At 40.4% G+C, this 21281-nt stretch overlaps 1 protein-coding gene across 3 annotated transcripts in view; it reads right to left on the reverse strand.

Annotated features, from left to right (window-relative positions):
* Nox1 (NADPH oxidase 1) overlaps positions 1 to 12973 on the reverse strand; it is a 24825-nt gene extending 11852 nt beyond the window's left edge. For 2 of the 3 annotated variants that reach the window (XM_076918601.1, XM_034485160.2), the window contains exons 1-2: positions 12791 to 12973; positions 7948 to 8043 (exon numbers count right to left, since the gene is read on the reverse strand). In XM_076918601.1, the coding sequence (XP_076774716.1) occupies positions 7948 to 8043; positions 12791 to 12835 (141 nt within the window). In that variant the 5' untranslated portion in view covers positions 12836 to 12973. The remainder of the gene's footprint in view (positions 1 to 7947; positions 8044 to 12790) is intronic. The other variant, XM_076918600.1, reaches the window with a different exon arrangement.
* Between the last annotated feature and the right edge of the window lie 8308 nt (positions 12974 to 21281).

Here is a 21281-nt window from a genome sequence, read left to right on the forward strand (position 1 = left end):
CAGTCTATGGATGAAACATTTTGCAGTGGGTATTTTTATTTCATGCATTTAATTATGATTTTATTGTTTGCCCTTCATAAAATAGCCTTGGAGATCATATATCCTTTTATATATATTTTAACTAAACGTTATATTAAGGTACAATTATGCATGATGACTATGTCATTCTCTATTCTATATTTTCTAATATTGAAATTATAATAAAGTAATACTTGCGTAGAAAATAAAAATTTAACCAGTTATGCAAGACATTTAAAATGAAACCCTTGGAACAATATTCTCAAATATACCTAGAGATAGAAGGGAAAGCTTTGTTCAGTACTTGGCATGGAAACACGGGGCCCATTGCATGCTAGGTAAGCACTGGCCCCCAAGAAAGTGTAATTCTTATGTGCATAATTTAGGGATGATTTCCTTAAATGACCAGGAACCATAAAGCAAACTCAGTAAAAGGTATGGGCTCATGGTATGCTCAATTCTATAACCTCTCAACTAACATTACTGGTCTCCAAGTTGCTTTATGTTTTTGGAATGCTGGCTATGAATTTTGACAATTTTATGGTAGTATTTGGGTGGGGGAACAGCCAGGCTATTTTTCATTACAATTCAGCTAATTGCTGAGTCTTACATGTGTGCCTGTGAACAACTAACTAAAAAGACAAGTATGGGTGAGAATTCACAATATCTTAGCCCTTTTAAATAATTATTAAGGCACACCTCTTATGTATTGGGAAAATCAATATTGTTAAAATGGCTAAATTAATAAAAGTAGCATAAAGATCCAATACAATTCCCCAAGGGGTTCCAATGACATTCTTCACAGAACTAGAAAAGAACAATCTGAAACTCATATGAACTACAAAAGTACAAATGGCCAAAGAAACCCTTAGTATAAAGAATAATATTATAGGTTGTGGGGCCGTGTAAGGATGGCTTGGGTTTTGGTAGAAGCGCTGGCTGGAAATAGAGACCCAACAGGTGTCCATGCTGGTGAGGGACAGGCTTCAATTTCGCCACACTCCCAGAATCCAGGCTCCTAACACATGGTGAAGACCTCCATTTGATCTACACCATTCAGTCATGTAGGGCAATACAGCCCCTCCCTAAGAGAGGTTTGCGTCACCCTCCGCAGGTAGAGGGTGTGACTACAGGCCTCAGGCCCTAGAGAGATTTCCATATTAATGAGATACCTAAAGGCCAGAGTGTGTACCCAATTACGTATTCTTTTTCCAGACCCCCAGACCCTCCTGCCTCCCAAGTCAGGTCCGCCCTGACCTAAGTGGTGGGTACATCCAGATTCAACTACTCCTAGTGTTTTTTGGGGCCTGCCATGGAGTTCTGCCTTGGAGGCCCGCCTCTTCAAGCAAGCTAGCCAAGCAGCTGAGCAAAGTGAGTACTCTGCCCCCCCCCCCCCCCCCCCCCCCCCCCCGTGGTCGGGACTTCCTTCTCCCTCCCTCAAGTCTCTCAGCAGTGTCTTGAGACCAGTCAGTCCCTAGCCACCTTCTGGCCCAGGGATTCCCAACTAGTGGACGGGGACCAATCAACAATCCCACTCTTCTGCTTCTCTCTGGAGGCATGCCACCCTGAGGCTCCCATGAGGAAGACCCGTGGGGACCCACAACTCAGCCCAACAAGATTCAAGAACCCATGGCCCCCAACCATGCATGAGCTAACTTCCCCACAATAGGTATCACAAAACCTGATCTCAAATATATATATATATATATATATATATATATATATATATATATACACACACACACACACACACACACACACACACACAACATATACACAACAACACAAAACACCTATAAAGGGATGGGGAGATGGTGCAGCAGGGAAGAACTGCATTGTTATGTAAGCGTGAGGACCTGGATTCAAACCCCTAGCACCCAAGGAAGAAAGCCAGGCATGAGAGCCACACCTGTAACCACAATGACTGGGGAATGTGGGTAAAGACAGGAGCATCACTGGTGCTTGTTGGCTACCTGGCTAGCTCCAAGTTCCCTGAGAGGCCCTGTCTCAAAGGAATAATGTGGAGAGGGATAGAGGAAAAGACCTAACATCTCCTGGCTTTTGCATAGAAGTACTTAAGCATGTACACACACACACACACCATATACAAAAAAAGTAAATAATTTTTAAAATCAGATACATAGTCTGTAGGAATAGAAGACTCAGAAATAAACCCATATGCTTATCCCCACCTAAATTTTGACAACAGTGTCAGACATACACATGAAGAAAAATCTAGCCTCTTCACCAAATGATGCTGAGAAAGCTGGAGATACATCTGTTGAGGATTAGAGCTAAACACATCTGACTTTATCAAAATAAAATCAACTTAAAATGGATTAGAGACCTGAATATAAGGCCTCAAACTCTCATTGTGCTAGGGAAAGACACTGGGACAACTACTTCAATATATAAGCAAGTCTTTCTGCAAAAGACTAATAACACAGGCCCAAACCCTAAGAATTGAAAAGTGAGATTATATGAAATTAAAGTTTCTCAGGGGCTAGTGAGATGGCTCAGCTGGTAAAGATGTTTGCTGCTAAGCCTGACAATCTGAGTTTGATCCCCAGGACACACATGGAAGAAAGAGAAATTCCCTTGTTGGAGCATGCATGTGTCTGTTTGTCTCTGTCTATGTCTGTGTGTATGCAGGCCATTAAAGCAGAAAAGGACCACAGGAGGAAAGGAAGAGATCTTATGTAAGGTGGAGATAGAAAAAATGAGAGAACTAGATTGCATGTGACTTGAAAGCAGAAGAGGGGACATTTCCAGAGTTAGGAATCCAGCAAGCTGGGCATAGGGGAGACTAAGGGAAGGCATTGTGAATAAGAACAAAGTCGAATTGACATATAGGTATGAAAATATCATAATGGAAACCCATTACTTTATATGGGTAACTTGAAAAAGAAAGTCAGGGAGGGAGGGAGGAATAAATGTTGTCAACTATTAAAAAAAGAAAAGAAAAACGAAAACCATCTTTTTCCACGCACCCTAAACGCAGGACAATGTAACTTCAGTAAAGCAAGTCAGGTCAAGGTCGCTATCATCCATAATGGGTTTCAACAGCAGGCAGTGCAGTAAGCAAGAGCTTTCCTACTGCTTTCTCTTTCAGAAGCTTCACATGACCCTTGCTTTCTCCCACAGTTAAAATCACACTCCGGCTGTTTTTGGTAGAGACAGCCTGTTCCATGGCAGAAGAAATTTTCTCTGCTCATCTCAAAGATCTTGTATTTCCACATTGGCTCCCACAGTGTAGTTATTTGAGTCACAGAGGACTCTTGAAGCTAAAATTGGCAAGTGAATTGAAAATATATGACTATAATTTCACATCTCCACATTCTGTGGCAGTTATCCATCCAGGATTAATTCTTTAGAGAAGAGAAAAGAAACAACGATAACAAAAACCAAACCAAACCAACAACAAAAACCCTTTCTATTCTTCTGTGGCAGCATATGGAACTATCCCAATGTATATTAAATTCTCTATATCAACCAATGTTATTGAAATCCTGTGGTCACTATGGCCTTATTTACGATGATTTTAATTAAATTCCTTCCTCTGCTCCTTTGTTCCATGATTCATAGTTAGTTGGATGGTTCTCTGTATTCTCCTAAGATGAGCATGAATTTTTAAAAAAAATACCATAGGTAATGATTAAATCAATTATGGTCCATCAATAGAAAGGTCTGATACTCTTCAAATATGGAAAGCAGTGGTATAGGCATTGTAGATATCTAAAAGCCAGCTTTTAAAATGTAAGTTTATCTTTTAGTTTTCTTTTGTACAAGTATATTATATGTTGATCAGATTCCCACCCACACCCTTCTTTATCTCATCCTACTCCCTGCTTTCTAATAGTCTTTGCTTCACACCAGAGAGCACACAGTTTAACTTCTACTTTCATGTCATATACACATGTGGCTTTACTTACCCATTTAAAACTTGAGACACCCCCCCCCCCGTGACAGAAAATTGCATGTTTGCCTTTCTGAGGCTGATATGATTCTCTTAATATAATTATTTTCAGTTGCATCCTTTTTTTCTGCAAATAACCCAGTTCTGTTTCTTCCTTATGGTTGAAGTAACAAAGGCATTCTGTTGTGTATATACTACATTTTGTTTGTCTCATTCTGTGCTAACAGTCCATAGACATTTTAGGCCCGTTAAATGGAGCCTCCATAGTTCCAACATCTGCCTATTTGGATAATGTAAACATGCTGGATTTGAAGATGCCAGCTTGAAGTCCTTGAATGCAGTGTTGGGAAGAGATGCTTGCAATTGTAAGCTAGAATGAGATGTCTTGACTGCAGATACCTGAAAAGGTATATAAGACACACTGAGTGTAGGAAGTGATATTCCATCCAGTATCTGGAATGTCATCCCCTTTTTGACTGAATTAAAATATAATAAGTGAGCCCTACTGTATTTGTAGACATATATACTAAAAAAGAACAATTTTTATTAAATTAAAATTCAAAAGTAAGTAAACATTACCTACCTTGGGAACATAAACAAAATGTGTGCCTGCCTGATGCATTTGTGAACACAACAGTGTGGTTATTTACACTGTATACAGCAACCTAGTAAGCAGGTGATCTCTGGGGAGTAGATAGAATGAGTTTTCACATGTTACTGACACACTTTGTTTACAATGTTTACAATGATAGTCATTGAACACAACATCATTGTAATTCATTTTTTTCCTTTTATTGAAAATAGGGGTTTTTTTCCTCACCTAATATATCTTGATTATGGTTCCCCTCCTCTTCTCCCAGTTCCTCCCCACCTTTCTTCCCTTCTGGACCCACCCCTTTCTTTCTCTCATTAGAAAATGAGCAGGCTTCTAAGTGAATATAATATAGTGATAAGATAAAACAAAAACTAGTACAATGGAATAGGACAAAACAAAAGAGAAAAGCGGTCTAAGAAAAGGAACAAGAAACAGAAGGGAACACTCAGCTGTAAACACGAAGTCTCCATCAAATCCCTCCCCTTAGGGCTCAGGGAACCCAGTGGAAGAGGAAGAGGAGGATGAAGAGGAGGAGGAGGTGAGAGAGAAGCAGAGTCAGAGTCAATGGGGATGGAGGACACCAAGGAAACAAGGCCTTCTGAAGCAGAAGTGTCATTTCACATTTGAACTCACAGAGACTGAGGCAGTGTGAACAGAGCCTGTACCAGATAGAGCTGAAAGAAGTGGACACATAGCCCCATCCCCAATCCTGGAGGTAACTCCAATTGATAACCACTTGCAAATGAAAACTGTTTCCTCCAAGAGAGTCTCACTAGGGAAACAGACTACTCTTAAGAGTAGTGGGCCCCATGCCCAGCAGTAGATGCCAACAGAAGATGAACTCAATAGCATCTTTGGCAGTTCCTTGTCTCATAATATCCTGTCAGGGCTTTTTTGTTGTTTTTTAAAATTACCTCATTTTAATTTACATATATATATATATATATATATATATATATATATATATATATATATTACCCTACAGGTCCTTTGTGTATATATTATGGTTCCCACTTTAGTGTTTTTATGAGATTCTTGTGTGGTTCTCTATATCTATAATTCATTTCTAAATAGGGCTTTTAAAAATCAAAACAGCCACAGGATGTCAGTATGATTCATTTCTTTGCAGCTGACTTTTTGGTCATGAAGAACATCCTTAATAACTAGTCATATTTATTGCATCATTCTATTAATATAAGGCTATTTTAAGACAAATTAGCACTTCCTTTGGAACTTTAGTTTCTAAAGGGGGCGAAGCATGAACTTCTCATGTAGGAAATAGCAGGGTGAAATAAGCAATAACCAGAGCATTCAAATTCGTCGTGATCTCAACGCGTGTCCTGTGATTATGACAAAAAGATCCTTTTAAAGGAGAGCTGCCTTTAAACATGAACACACGGTGTGAGTCTTTGTGGAAATAAAGATCCATGGAGATGAAAGTGGTTTACCCAATCCCCACCATCCATGCTACAGAGAAGTGGAAAGCAAGCTGCCGTAAGCACCCAGGTAGGAGTTCCACTTTGGAAAGAAACTGCCTCACTTCGGGGTTTCCTCCCAGCCACCTCCACAGGTGTGGTCAGCTTACTCTGCCCCACTTTTCTGTACCTGATTTACCACCTTTCCAACCTTCTCATTTCTGTCCTTACTCTGAGATAACCCAACCATTTGGTAGGCCTTGAGTTCTACAGCACCATACCCCTTCCCTTCCATCCTAGGTATCTCTCTATTTCACAGGAAGACATTAAACCACAGCGGTGCTTTCTTAAGTTTTCTTTTAATTTTTAATGACATTTCATTGCCTGCATGGGTCTGCATCAGATGGGGTCCAAGAGCTGAAAGGAGTAGACGTGTGCCCCCCATCCCTAACCCAGAAGCTGTGTCCACCTGATAACCACTTGCAAAAGAAGTGGAAGATTTTAACAAACAACAGCAATAACAAAAGAGGAGCAAATTAGTTTGGTAGTGATGGAACTTCAACTCTGTAGTTTGCACTTAGTAAGCTCATACCATACACAAAGCATTGTATTACTGCACATACATTAGTTCTTACAAGCCCCACAAAACTTAAGTGTCTTAGGGTTTTACTGCTGTGAACAGACACCATGACCAAGGCAACTCTTATAAGGACAACATTTAATTGGGGCTGGCTTACAGGTTCAGAGGTTCAGTCCATTATCATCAAGGTGGGAACATGGCAACATCCAGGCAGGCATGGTGCAGGAGGAGCTGCGAGTTCTACATCTTCATCTGAAGACTGCTAGAAGAATGCTGACTTCCAGGTGGCTAGGGTGAGGGTCTTATAGCCCACTCCCACAGTGACACACCTACTCCAACAAGGCCACACGTTCTAATAGTGCCACTCCCTGGGCCAAGCATATACAAACCATCACAATGCCTCATATTGCAGTAAAAGCATTGATCCAAGAATTTAATGATGCAAGAAAAGTGTGTGTGTGTAAATCAGGGGAAAACTTGCAGGAATCACTTCTTCTACATGTGAGTCCCAGGTATCAAACTCGTGTAATCAGGCTTAGTGGCAATTGCCTTTACCTGCCAACCCATCTCACAAGCCCAAACCAAGACTTCCTTTTTAATCCTCTATTTTCTTCTTTTGTCTATTTATTTCTTACAATTTTCAAAACATTATTTGGCAGTGCTGGGAATTGAACCCAGAACTTGAGCATATCTGGCAAGTGTCCTATCATTTATATCTATAGGTCATCAAACTTTTCCTTAAAATCATACACAGGAGACCATCTTACAGGTGACAGCTGCTCTGGCCAAAGTGGAAGCAGAGGCGGGAGCTCTGTTTAGTTAGCCATCTGGCATCCTGTAGGATCAATAATCACCTGAGCTTTAGAAAACCAGCTGTGAATCAGTACCTATTAGTTTCTCTTAGTTCTCGTTTTCCTTGTTGGGCCTGAGGAGTCAGAGTGTATATCCATTGTCAGATGTAGCAAATAAAAAGACTGCCTGTTTACTTAAATTAGAACTTCATATGAAGCCAGGCATGGTGTTACACACCTGTAATCCCAGCTTTCTGGAGGCCAAGAGAACATGAATATTTTGTATAATTCTGTATATAATTGGAGTGTATATCTATTAAATATGATTCATTGTTCATCTGAAATTCAAATTTCAATAAGCATCCTGTATTTCCCCCCTGGTAAACCTAGCCCCAGAAGAAATTAAAACTCTGGGTCAGGAAGGAGCAGAAATGGAGGATTGTAACAAACAACATCAACATCAAAAGAAAACAGTAGCCAGGCCTGGTGGCACATGCCTATAATCTCAGCTGTTTGGGAGGCAGAAGCTTGAGGATTACACGAGCTAGGCCATTGTGGGCCACATTGTAAGACTACATCTTAAAAAGAAGAAAAAAAAAATAAAATTCTCCACATCACAGCACAATACTTACCCCAAGAATTTCTCTCGTGTAATAGTACTTGTCAGACTTCTCATAATTCAGGAAGGCATACACAAACAGAAAAATGTTCAGCCCCAACCAAGAAACCTAGAAAAAGCAGCAAACCAGGAATACGGGAGAAGTTGGGAATGGTGTACGAAAGAGATAGAAAATGATACAGGCATCTTGAGCACTTTGTATTCATGTACTTTCATTTTAAATTACTATAGTCCTCTCAGTATCTAACCTGTTTTCAGAGTGAACAATCTGAGACATGCATTAGATGTTGGTGAGCAAGATCAGCAAGTTAAGGCCCATGGTTGACATCTGGCTTATCATCGGATTTACATGTCCTGAAAACTCAGTGTCTGAATTTTTGTTTCCCTTTCCAATTGACTAAAAGCATCAAGAGAATAATGCATAGTGACATAAAAATGATATGGAACTCAGATGTCGTTGAGTATATATAAAGTGGGAGTAGAATGTCTGGTCCATATTGTTTAGGGATGTTTTTCATCTTGCTATGGTGAAGCTGGGTAGCTAGAACAGAGACCAAATAGCTTGGAAAAACCTAAAATGCACAGCTGGCTTTCTTTGGAAACATTTGCCAGTTCCTGGACAGACTGGAGCTTTCAAACAACTGCACCTAAAAGATGGCACTAAGTAAACATGTGAATTTCTGAAGAAACCAAGAATAAACTTAGCATCTTTAAAACAATGCCCACTGGGAGTTAAAAAACAGCTGAACCATTCCCAGGTCAGCCAGCCTCTTTAATTAGACCCTGACATATATTTTCTGCTTATAGGTTGTGAGTCTTTTTTTTTTTTTTTTTTTTTTTTTTACAAATTAACCTATTGTTTTGGACTTGCTTGAGCTGTGAAGACTGTGTGTGTCTGACCAAACCCCTGCACACTGGCTAAGACGACAATTTGGAACCCACTATGTGTTGCCATGGAGATGAACCAACTGAGCCCTACCTCAAGTTTGGAGGTGCTAGTCTGAAACTGAGCAGATCTCTGTAGCACAGGGATATGCCTTTTGATACATCCCTTATCCCACAGAATATCATCCCATAGGTAAAGGGCCTTAGCCTAGGACATGGCCCACTCATATGACCTAGCTACAGACAACTCATAGACCTGTAGCAGTAGAGTAAGGTGGGTTTTAAGTATAACACTGGAGTGAAACACCTGAGGCTCAAATTCTAGCAGCTCTGTAACCTTAGACTGTTGTTGAAGGAGATATTTTAAAAACGGCCACCAGTCAGACCGATTATCTAAGCTGTGGTGGCTCTGCTTAGCTCAGCTGCCATGTTCTATGGCCAGAGGCCATGTGCACACTGCAGCTAGAAACGGCCAGCCAGAAACACCAGCCCTGCCACCCATGAAATGCCAGTGTGGGAGATGGCTCTGCCAATCTTCCACGCTGTCTCTGCAAGGCTGGGCATTGCCCAGACCATCCCGCCATTCAGGCAGGCTCAGTACAAATGAGACTCTAATGCTTAAATGTTAATCAGAGGCTTTATAAGTTTGGTAATGCTCAATAACAAGATGCCCATACAATCAGATGTGTTACCCAATACCCAACCTAGATATATCAACTATCTTTGCTAGAGACACTCAAACATCTGCCTCCACGTTCCCTCTCTCATCTTCTCTCCTCTCTCCTAGCTCCTCCTCTTCCTCTCTTTACTCCTCCTCTTCCTCTCCTTACTCCTCCCACCTTAGCTCCTCCTACATTAGACATTTAAATATTTAGATCAATTCTTTCACTTGTAAAATGAGGTATCTACCTCATAGCAGTTGTAGGGCTTGCAAGAACTAATGCTTGTGAAATATACTTTGTGTATAGATGCTTAATAAATGCTAGTTTCAGAGCTGAAGTTCCATTATTACCAAAATAGCTCACTCACTCTCCCTCTCCCTCTTTCCCTTTTTCCCTCCCTCCTCCCTTCCCTCCCTCCATTCTTCTTTTTCATCTTTTGTCCTTCCATTCCTCTCTCCTTTCCTTCTGTTCTCTTGTGTGTGAGAGCGATGGGGTCTCATTTCAGCTGGTTTTGCCCAAGCTAGTTTTGAACTCCTAGGCCTAGACTTTCCTTCCAGCACAGCCTCTCAAGTAGCTGGGACAATAAGCACCACATTCAATCGATTCCTTCCTGCCTCCTTTGCCCAGAATCCCTTTACAGAGTTGATATATTTTATAGACAGTAGAAAAGGAAAGTTGAAAGGTACAGGTATTTGGAGTAGGAAGTGTATGGGAAGAGCTGGAAGGAAAAGAGGGGAATGATGTACATATAGTATTCTTATGTGAAATTTTCTAACAAAAAAAATGGGAGGTGAGTGAATTTGGTGAACAGAAGAACTCATTTGGGGGAATCGGAATATTTCTGAATGTGGAGTGGACTCAGGAACACAAAACTGCTTTGACCACCCGTGGGCAAGGTAACTGAAATACAACATCGGAGAGCCACTGTGGATGGAAAAGAAGGTGCAGTGCAAGACCTGGGAAGAAAGAGTAAAAATATTTTTGAGTAATTTATTCATTATTTAAAAATAGTACATAGGGGCACATGCCAGAAATAGCAAGAAGTTGAGCCTGCCAGCAGGGCTGCAGAAGAAAGGATGGAAACTAGAAGCCAGAGAGTTAAATATGACTCATCCCTGTAAGTGATGGATTTCTCCAGCCAAACACAAATGCAGGGGAGGGGATGCAGTGGCTTTTAGAGTAACGAACAGCCTTGATCTGAAGCCAATCAGTTCACTTAATGAATTGCTCATTCTTCCACCAGTTGATCTATCACCACCCACACCATGTGGGACCTGAAGGCTGGACAGAATCAATATTTGGTCAAGGTCATCTAGTAGCAAAACTGAAAGTACTTGCCAGGTTTCCCGTCTTCTGAGCTAATGATCTCTCTTATAGTGCAGAAGGAACTAAACACAGGGCACCGAGTATTAAAAACATAAATCATGGAATAGCCTGATTAAACAAAGCTCTTGGCTTTTCATTAAATATTAAATAAAATCCCTGTAAGGGCAATGCATACTTTTTGCCTGTAACACCTGAAAAGTCTTACAGGACTCAAGAAAGGTGATAGAAAAAAAGAAGGGAAGGAGAGGGAGAGGGAGAGGGAGAGGGAGAGGGAGAGGGAGAGGGAGAGGGAGAGGGAGAGGGAGAGGGAGAGGGAGAGGGAGAGGGAGAGGGAGAGGGAGAGGGAGAGAGGGAGAGAAGGAGAGGGAGAGGGAGAAGGAGAGAAGGAGGGGGGAGAGAGAGGGAGAGGGGGAGAGGGGGAGGAGGGAGGGGGAGGGGGAGGGAGAGGGAAAGGGGGAGGGGAGAGGGAGAGGGAAAGGGGGAGGGGGAGAGGGAGAGGGAGAGAAGGAGAGGGAGAAGGAGAGAAGGAGAGGGGGAGAGAGAGGGAGAGGGGGAGGGGGAGGGAGAGGGAGGGGGAGAGGGAAAGGGGGAGGGGGAGAGGGAGAGGGAGAGGGAAAGAAGGTAAGATGCCCAGGAGAAAAACAAAATCCTAGGAGAGTAAAGAAGGACACGGGAGCCTCACACATAGGTGTGACTTACAAATGTAGAAAGAATGGTTAAGAAAAGGGATGGTGTGTGTGTGTGTGTGTGTGTGTGTGTGTGTGTGTAGGTAGGTAGGTAGGTAGAAAGGGATTCCATGTAAGCAGAATGGTGAACAAGTTCTGGCCTGAATACCAGTGAACTGGGTTTGAGTCAGAGTCATAATTTGTCAATTCACTGTATGCCATCTGGATTGATTTCCTTCATAAAACTCAGGAGATTGTTTTATATCTACTCTGCATAGTGCAGTAGCTAGCTATCAGCCTGTAGTTATGAAACACTCTAAATGTGGCTAATTCTGATATGCTGTGCATCTGAAATACACAGTCTTCTGAAGACTTAGAAATTGTTGGGAGCCGACTTTAGTAGAAAGCAGCTAGATCAACTTTGCAGCCACCTGGAACCATATACCCTGATGAAAGACTTGGTTGTCAAAAGCCTATAACAGCTGAAGCACACTCTGATAAATATATTGTTTATCCCATATAGCTTGTTTTGCTGTTTAGTGACCTCAGCTGTATGGTGCACGTGGTAAAGTGTTTTCACCTGTGTTCTCCTGCTTGTGTATATAAATACCTCAGAATTCCCTTCAATAAGAGAGACTTGATAAAAGAAGAGACTTGATCACACTCTGTTTTGTCTCCATTCTTCGAGTCTCCTGCCCCTGCAGCCCCACTCTCTCTCTTGCCCAAAGCGTTGAGGCAGAGTGCAGGGTCACAACAAGAAATAAACAATAAAAAATTATATTGTTATTGTATATGTCAATTACATGTGGAAAGAATGTCCGCAAATTACACTGCTCAAATCTCATCTGTTTCTTTTTGTCCTGATTTTCAGCACAAGTATGAGATAATTTTAAAAGCCCACAAGTGAGTCACAGTCGGTTTCTATTGAGCATTGCTGGGTCAAGATGATCTCAAAGATCGTTTTCATCTCAACCCTTCAATTATTTTATGAAATCTTGATGTCAGCATTATAGAAAAGATAGAAATGAAGGCTCCATGCCAACAGTTTGGAAATAAGACAGACAATAAAAGAGAAAAAATGAAAACAAATTTCAACTGCAAGTCCTCATCACTTGGCAACTTCAACAACTGCCAATCATCTGGCTTTGTTCCCTCATCTGGCCTAGAGTTGGCTTTTTCTACATGTTAGCTGCTTTTAATAAGGCAAATAATTGCTATGGACACTTTCTCTTTTCAATAACTTCACAAATATTTACAAACATGATGTCTTCTTACTCGGCTAACGTCCTTAATTAATAGGAAATGAAATACCACTTACCAGAAACAAAACTGAGAGCCAGTGGTTAACCAGCCAGTTTCCCATTGTCAAATGGAGGTTTGTAGCCTCCCCTAGGAGCAGTCTGGATTCTCTGGAGAGGCCCTTCAGGAGAGCAACTTCTGTCTAGCTCAAGGTATATGAGTCTTTATGACACCCAAATGCACACCTACTCAGAAAGCTTCCAAAAATAGGTAAGTGTATTCTGCCTTCTTCCTCTAAACGGAACTGTTTTATCAGCTTAGGTAGACAAGCCCTGCCTAGGACAACCATAGGGGTTTTCCCTGCTGAGGTTTTTCACCCCTTCAGGAAATATCAGTCTTCTTGTGTCAAAATAGTCTCTCTGGTAATCCTAACAACGTGATTTCATAAAGCACCACTTTCCTTGATAAGAAATTTATTTTAAGTTTTTTTTTATGAAATATAATGAGAATACACATATATATAAATATATATAAATATATATGAGAAACATAATTAGTCTGAGATTATACTCAGAAGAGAAGTAGAGAGGGGAGCATGTATTTTAAGGAAGTTTCTAATTTTTAAATTTTTTTTAAAAAATTTAAGATATGTTATTGTGAAACAAGGTCTCATGTAGCCAAGCTGGCCTTAATCATAGTATATAACTGAGGATGACTTTGGACTTCTGGTTTTCTTGCCTCCTGGGATTATAGGAGTGCGTCCCCACACCTACTTTATGCAGTATTTGGGCCCAAATCAGGACTTCTTCCACATTCGCCAAATACTCCTGGAAACTGAGTTACATTACCCAGAGCAAGGAAGCTTTTTGGAACTGAACACTGCATAACAGCACTGACTACCCAGACCATAGTTCAGCTAACTTGGAAATGTCACTAGACCAGTATCCTTGCAGGATGATACCAGACTGATGAGCATGATATGTGTGTCAAGGAAAGCTTCAGTGCCCAGAAGGATAGATCGAGTAAGAAACATATACTTCACTCTTTTTAAAAAGGCAGAGCTTTTAAAAGTAGGAAGGTGAGCATACATACAAGAGTACACCGAGCATATATATGTAAATTACAGAATAATTATCAGGAGTTCATATTTAATTTCTGACTTCTGGTTTAAAAGAAAATATAACAACTGTTTTCAGTACCTTGGCGTTCCTCTTTAAATCATGTCTCTTTTCTCTCCTTCCCTACATGCAACTTGAACTATGAGTCAGATTATTTTATAACCATAGGTGCAGAGCTAACAAACTCTTCAGTTAGTTTTATTCTGATTCTTTGTCTTATTTTGAATTTTTGTGAAAGAAAGGCAGCAATGTCTGTGTGTCTGTGTGTGTGTGTGCATGTTGCCTGCTTCTGTGTTTCGCTCTCTTCAACACCTTTTCTTCAGAGAGTCACGCATGTTGGCAATTCAGTTACATTGTACAGACCCATTTGTTCCTTCTGCTGTTAACAGAGTAATGATGAGAGAAGATTAATGGAGTGCCATGTATAGATCACATTTTGTTTAAAGTTGACACTGGGGAGTGGACTTCCTGGATCCTGAGATTCGCAAATGCTTTTCGTGGCCAATCTGCTCTAAAGCATCCACATAACTCTCTGCTCCAAGGATCCTGCAGAAGAGTTCCCTTCCTCACGTGAACTTTGCAGGTTATTAAACTCAGCATCATTTAATTCTACTGTTAATGTTTTCGTTTTAACTTTTGATAAGTGCCTACTCTAGTTTGTAGATTTTTGTAAATCAATATTCATACTGACTTCTTTTTCCCTTGTTTATACATTTTGAGTTTGTTTATTAATTATAGTTACAGCTTACATTTTGTGTTGTTTTAATGTAGGTGATAAATGCATGTGTGTGTGTGTGGGTGCCCATGTATGTGGAAGAGACCAGAGGTCAATGGCAAGTGTTTTCCTATCACTCTCCAGTTTATTTTTTGAGACAACTCTTGCTCATTGACTTGAAGCTTGTATTTTGGCTGGAGTGAATGGCCAGTCAGCCCCAAATCCCAGAGATCCGTCTGTCTTAGTACCCCAGGCTTTGAGATTGCAGAGAACCATGGCACACTGGGCTTTTCCACTGGAGATGGAGATCTGGAGTCAGGTCCTCTTGCCTGTACAGCAAATTCTTCACCTACTTAGCCATCTTCCCAACCCCATCTTTGTATTCTTACTAGCATTTTCTGATAAATAGAAATTCTTAAATTTGATTCTTTCTTTTTTCCTTTATGACTTTTATATTTTGTGACTTGCTTTAGCAACCCATTATTACACAGATGTCACGATAGTTCGTTCTCTCTCTCTCTCTCTCTCTCTCTCCCTTCCTCCCTCCCTCCCTCCCTCCCCCTCTCTCTAAAATGTTATGTTTTGCCTGTTACAATTATGTTTTGTGTCTATCTGGATTTTTTTATTGTTTCTTTTTTGTTTGTTGTTTTTCGAGACAGGGTTTCTCTGTGTAGCCCTGGCTGTCCTGGAACTCACTCTGTAGACCAGGCTGGCCTTGAACTCAGAAATCCGCCTGCCTCTGCCTCCCAGTGCTGGTTTTTATTGTTTCATATGCCACCATTCTTATATAGAGATCAGAGGACAGTTTGAGATTGTGAGTTCTCTCATTCCATCACATTGGACTTAGGAATTTAAATCTGTCAAGCATGACAGTGGTCACCATTATCAGCTGAGCACTCTCATTGGGTTTTTAAAATTAATGTTTGTATTAATTCTTTAAGACCCTCATACATGATTTGAGGTATTTTTTTTTATCATATTCACCCTCTATTCCTCCCCCAAACTCCTCCCAGAACTATATCTCTGTCACCCAAACTTCATGTTCTCTTTCTTTTCTTTTATAGCCCACTAGTCCAATTTGAGTTCTCCAAAGACTTGTGGCTACCCCATCCTCTCTGACTTCTTGCTCTTACAATCTCCCCCACCCAACAGTTCCTTAGCCTCAAGGGAAAAGGTAATCATAGTGTCCCTTTTGTACCCGAGCACTCCACAGGCCTTTTACTCTCTGTACTTTGATCATCTGTAAGTTTCTGTCATCCACTACATAGGTCTGAGAGCTGCGGTGATCCTATGGACATAGACATACAGATTTAGAGAACAGTTTGATACCATGTCCATTCAGTAAAATAATAGTAGAAGACTCACCTTTTGAGTCTCTGAGCTCCCCAACTATGGGTCCTTGGGGCGGGGGAGGGATTTACAGTACAGCATGTGTTTCCTCCTGACAGGATGAGGTAGGGAAAGCAGGCCTTAAATCCAATCAGAAAGTAGTTAGTTATTAAACATTTTGTCACTATTGTGCCTGTGTGCTTGTCTTACCTTTCTGGTTGTTATTGTAGCTCTGCTAGCTTCACTGCTGGTTAAGACTATTGACCACATCAGCACCTGCATGGCTCACCCCCAGCAGCCTGCATCACACTCTCTGGTACTATGAAAGCTAGCCAGTAATGAGAAAGCCTTCCAGTCAATACCCCCCTTGATGTGTTCATGTCCTGTGACAAAAGTGTATGCTGTCTTCAGTAACAGTCTTACCATCAGGTTATGGTGGGCAATCAAGATCAATGCCAGTCACCTGTATTGCTTTGGGGGCCTTTGGGGCAATAACTTGAAGGGAGGTATCCTACATCTGGCATTTTGTTTTTAATTTGGCAACCTGTAGCTTCAATAATTGGCATAATTCTTAAGGTTTTTTTTTATTAGAATGTAGTAATTGCTGCTGTTGCATTTTTATGTATTGTGTAAAGAAAAATTTTGATAATTTCTGAGATGTCTTCTTTCTTTTCTGCTATGAAGTGTTAATTATGGTATGTATCAAATGTCTATTGCATGTGACTTTGTTCTTGTTCTCTCTATTCAGTTCTCCCTTGCAATTGTCTTAATTGCTATGGTTTTATAAGACTTATAGGGCAAGTTTTCGTACTTTGGTGTTCAAAAGTGTGGCTATCCTTGGAATTTTGAATTTTTACATAAATTTTATTTCTAAGTACTTTGCATTTTCACGGGAATATAAATGATACATGTTTAAATTGTAGCCATTACATAAAGACCTGTTTTTTTACATATTAGACGTTATATTCAACAGAATTACCAAATTTGCATATAAAACATTTGATTTTTTAATTTTATGTATAGAAGTGATTTGCCTGCGTGTGTATCTATGCACCACATCTGTGCCTGATGTTCAGGAAGGTAAGAAAATGACTTCAGATTTCCTGGAATAGGGGTTATAGATGTGAGCAACTGATCCTGTATAACAGCAACAAGTACTCTTAACTACTGAGCCATCTCTCCAACCATCACCTCCAAAATCTAATGGGATTTCTATATTTAGGTTTGCTATTATAGGTTTGCTAAAAAGTAAATTTAATTAGATTCCCCTCACTAAAATGTTGACCAAAGGAAGCATTTGTGTCGGTGTGATTTAAAAATCACAAAGAAAGTTCATACCATGTGTGTTCTTTTGTGATTGGGTTACCTCACTCAGGATGATATTTTCTAGTTCCATCCATTTGCCTAAGAATTTCATGAATTCATTGGTTTTAATAGCTGACTAGTATTCCATTGTATAAATGTACAATTTTCTGTATTCATTCCTCTGTTGAAGGACATCTGTTTTTTTTCCAGCTTCTGGCTATTATAAATAATATAATAGCCTTTAAGATATTATTAAGTGGTAATTTCAAAGTATATTTCTTCTTTGAAAATGCTATTCTTGGTCAATCATATTACTGGTAGTTTTAGTTAGTCCTTATATTTAAAAACTTATCTTTACTTTTATCTATTTATTATTACTACGAGTGTGTGTATGTACAAGGTGTGATTTGTTTCTGAATAAAATATATACTTTGTTGATTATGTGACCATTCAATATAGTTACTTTTTAAAAAATACAATGTCAGGGGCAGCTTTGCTTATACACTGAAGGCCTAAAATCAGTCATAGGCCTAAGTCAGCCTGCTAACACAAAGTCTCGGGTCTCTGTGGAAAAACACTGAAACAGATAACTATAAGACATTGTAAACCGGAAGCTTTGGTGGAAATTTACCAGCCTGAATAGGAACAAGTAGTCATAGGTCTCGTGGATAGTCATAGACCTTGGGTAGCCTTGGTAGATAGTACCAACTTAGATAAGGATGAGTGAATCATAGGCAGAGTCATAGTGAACTGTCCCCTGAACCTTCACTCAGCTGACACTCTGTTCTGGAAGATATGTGTACTCCCCCTGAACACTTACGCTCCTGCATCATCCCCTTCCCACATCCTGCCTTTTTGTGTATATAACCCCTGTTTGAAAAAGTAAAAATTATGGTTTGATCAGCCTGTAAAAAAATAAATAAATAAATAAAAATCACAAAGAGGGATTCATTCAGTTGACTTTTAAGTAATATTTTTGGTGTGAGTTTCATTGATACCCAGATGCATATTCTTGTCTTATTTTACATTATGCACAGAAAACAGTTTAAAAGAAACTAGAGCTTGTTTTAACAGCTTTGTTAATGTATAATTTTTATACCATTAATGTTTTACTCATTAGAAGAATATAGCTCAACACACAGCACACTTTATATTTATTTTTAAAAGCTAAAACTCTTTTCCACACCACAAAACCCATAAAAGTAACATTTTCATTATCTGGGTAACACACCTGCACCTTAGTGTTATGTAATACACACTGAAATTGGAACAGCAGGTGTTAAAGAGTATTTATGGAAACAATTCTTACACTAGGGCATCTAGAAATCAGTTAATTGTACACAGAAGTGTGCAAGAATGCACACAATTCATATTGCTCTAAACCAAAGATAAATATATCACAGATTGACTATCCCTATAGCAACATCACTGTAGCTGTAATCCCAGATACCCTAATGGCCACTTCAGGTTCATTCAATGTATAAGGAAGCAGACACAGAGGGAAGTTGGAGTGGAGCGGTGCTTTAATGACTCACCCCAAAATGACTTACTGTTGGAAGTTGCACAGAACACTGGAGAAGCCGAAGACCACATCTTAAAAGAGGAAGCCTGAGCCTGTGTGTAGGAAGGTGACCAGAATTTGAGACATACTGTATTAGGGCGAGATAAGGACTTTAGGAAATGTATCTTTGAAAAGAGATTTGTCATGGATAGGAGTATATTATAATTCACTCCTGGGTGTGGACATAAGGAGATGACCTAAGAATGAAGACTCCACAATTTTCTTTGAATACAAAGCTAATTTTCTAACTCTGGTATTCAAAGAAGTAAAGAGGTTGTCCCAGCCCACACTGCCCCACGCTTGGGGGCCAAGTCACCTGGTCCATTCTGGTTAGTCAACAGGGTCTAGCAAGAGAGAGAGAGAGAGTGGGAATAGAGGCAAGACGGAGTGTCTGATCAAGTCCCATTTACTAAAAGGAAACCATGGGTATATATACACTTTACCACGTGCTTGCAGCCATGGATAAACAGGGGAACACAACTGAAGACGCCTTGCAGCTGGGGGGCATTAAACAACAAAACAAAAGATATTTGGGAAAAACAAGAAGTTTATCAGAGTGTGCTCAGCTGTTGTAGGCTGTTTGCAAAACAAGTCTCTTGTCAGGGTATATGGCTCGATATGGTTGCAAAGATGATAGCCGCTTTCTGCTAGGAGTCGGCTCCCAACAGAGGTAGTGGTTCATTTTTACTTGAAATACCCAGTGAAAATCAGACAATTCCTTGCCAATTACCTTGTGTAAAAATATCAGCACTGTGAAATAAATGTTTCAGATATCCTCTAACCTTAAATGTGTGATTCATCATGGCTTTTACTATATTCATTTATATTTATTTCCTAAAGTATTATACCGTGCTAAGTGGACCTTTGTTTCTAAGGGTACGGGGCCCCTATTCCCACAGATGTACTACTAAGTCAGTTGATATGGCAATTACCAATGATCCTGAACTAAGATAGCTGGATGATCTCAGTGGAGACTTACTACTACACAACAGAAAGATCATTTAGCAAGAAAATTATAACAGCTTATTCAACTTCAATAGCCATGCCTTTAAAGTGAAACCTCTCTTCCATAAACAATGAAAGACACACCCTTTTTTAACCAAAAGTCCCCCATTTCCACAAATCCACTAGATATTGCTTTTCTTTCATCAACTCCAAATATTATAAGTCTCCCCCACCCTCTATTCTTTCACCTACCATCTTAATGTTTGCATTTCCCAGGTTTATAGATTATTGACATTGATTAAATTTGTACTCGACTGCTTCCTGGAGACTTCAAGAGTACTTCAGAGGCATCAGTGGCTAGGGAGTGGATTCTTACACACTGACAACCCTTCTATAACTTAACTGTTTTGTTGTTGATGATGTTTTTTTTTTCCTAACAGAAGGCTTCTCTATTTAGCACTGGCTGTCCTGAAACTGGCTCTGTTGACCAGGTTGGCCTCAAACTCAGATTTGTTTGCCTCTGTCTCCCAACTGCTGGGATTAAAGGTGAGCACCACCACTGCCCAGCTAAGGCTACTTGACAGTTCTTTTTCCTGATTACTTGTCTCATTCATCGCTCATCCTAAACTTACAGTTCTTGTACATCTCCAGGAATTACTATGTAACAGGTTGCATTGACACACACATAGGACCCTTTCAAGAACCTTTAAAAGAATATGATGACTATGCCTGCCAGAAAATCAGGTAGGGCTGCCTGCAGACTTTCTCCTTTTTGTGTTCCCCCGGTTGCAATTCCCCAATCGTGTCCCAGGCACAAAACCATTTACTTACGATCTATCCTGCTGGCAAAATATACTAGAGCAATGGTGGCACACAATGTGTGGTAGTAGCCAACCATTGTCTGATTTCATTTAATGCCCACGCTACACAAGAAGGAAGCCACACCCAGCCCTTACATGATAAGCAAGAACAAGAGCCTAGATAGCCCAGAGATCGAAGGTAAAATCAAGCACTACTGGTCTAAAAAATATCAATAACCTCTGCTCCATCCCCTTGTCCCTGCATTTCTTGTAGACAGGATAAATTTTGAGTTGAAAGTTTTGTGGGTGAGTTGGTGTCTCTATCACTCCACTGGGGTTCCTGCCTCGATCTAGGAAGTGGCCTCTTCAGGTTCCATGTCCCCAAATGCTGTGAGCCACAGCTAAGGAAAACCCATTGATTCTTGGGCACCTCCTTTATCCCAGATCTCTGTCTTTTCCTGGAGATGCCTCCCACCTCCCTACCCAATGTCAGTTGCAGATTTCCATTCATTTTCATGGCCATTCGGCCATCTCTCCTGCCCTTCCCCGTGCCTGATCCTGAACCCCCTCACTTCCTTCCCCATCCCCTCCCCCCCCCCCCCAGTTCCCTCCATCTGCCTCCTAAGACTATTTCTAAGTGAGATTAAAGTATCCTCACTTGTGTTTTTCTTTGTGTTTAGCTTCATTGGGTATGAAGGAATGGCCAACTAATAACTGACCCAACTTGAGACCCATCCCATTGTAAGCTTAGGACAAGTGATGAATGAGACAAGTAATCAGGAAAAAGAACTGTCAAG

Source organism: Arvicanthis niloticus, chromosome X, assembly GCF_011762505.2.
Source record: "Arvicanthis niloticus isolate mArvNil1 chromosome X, mArvNil1.pat.X, whole genome shotgun sequence".
In the NCBI taxonomy this organism is placed as follows: Eukaryota; Metazoa; Chordata; class Mammalia; order Rodentia; family Muridae; genus Arvicanthis; species Arvicanthis niloticus.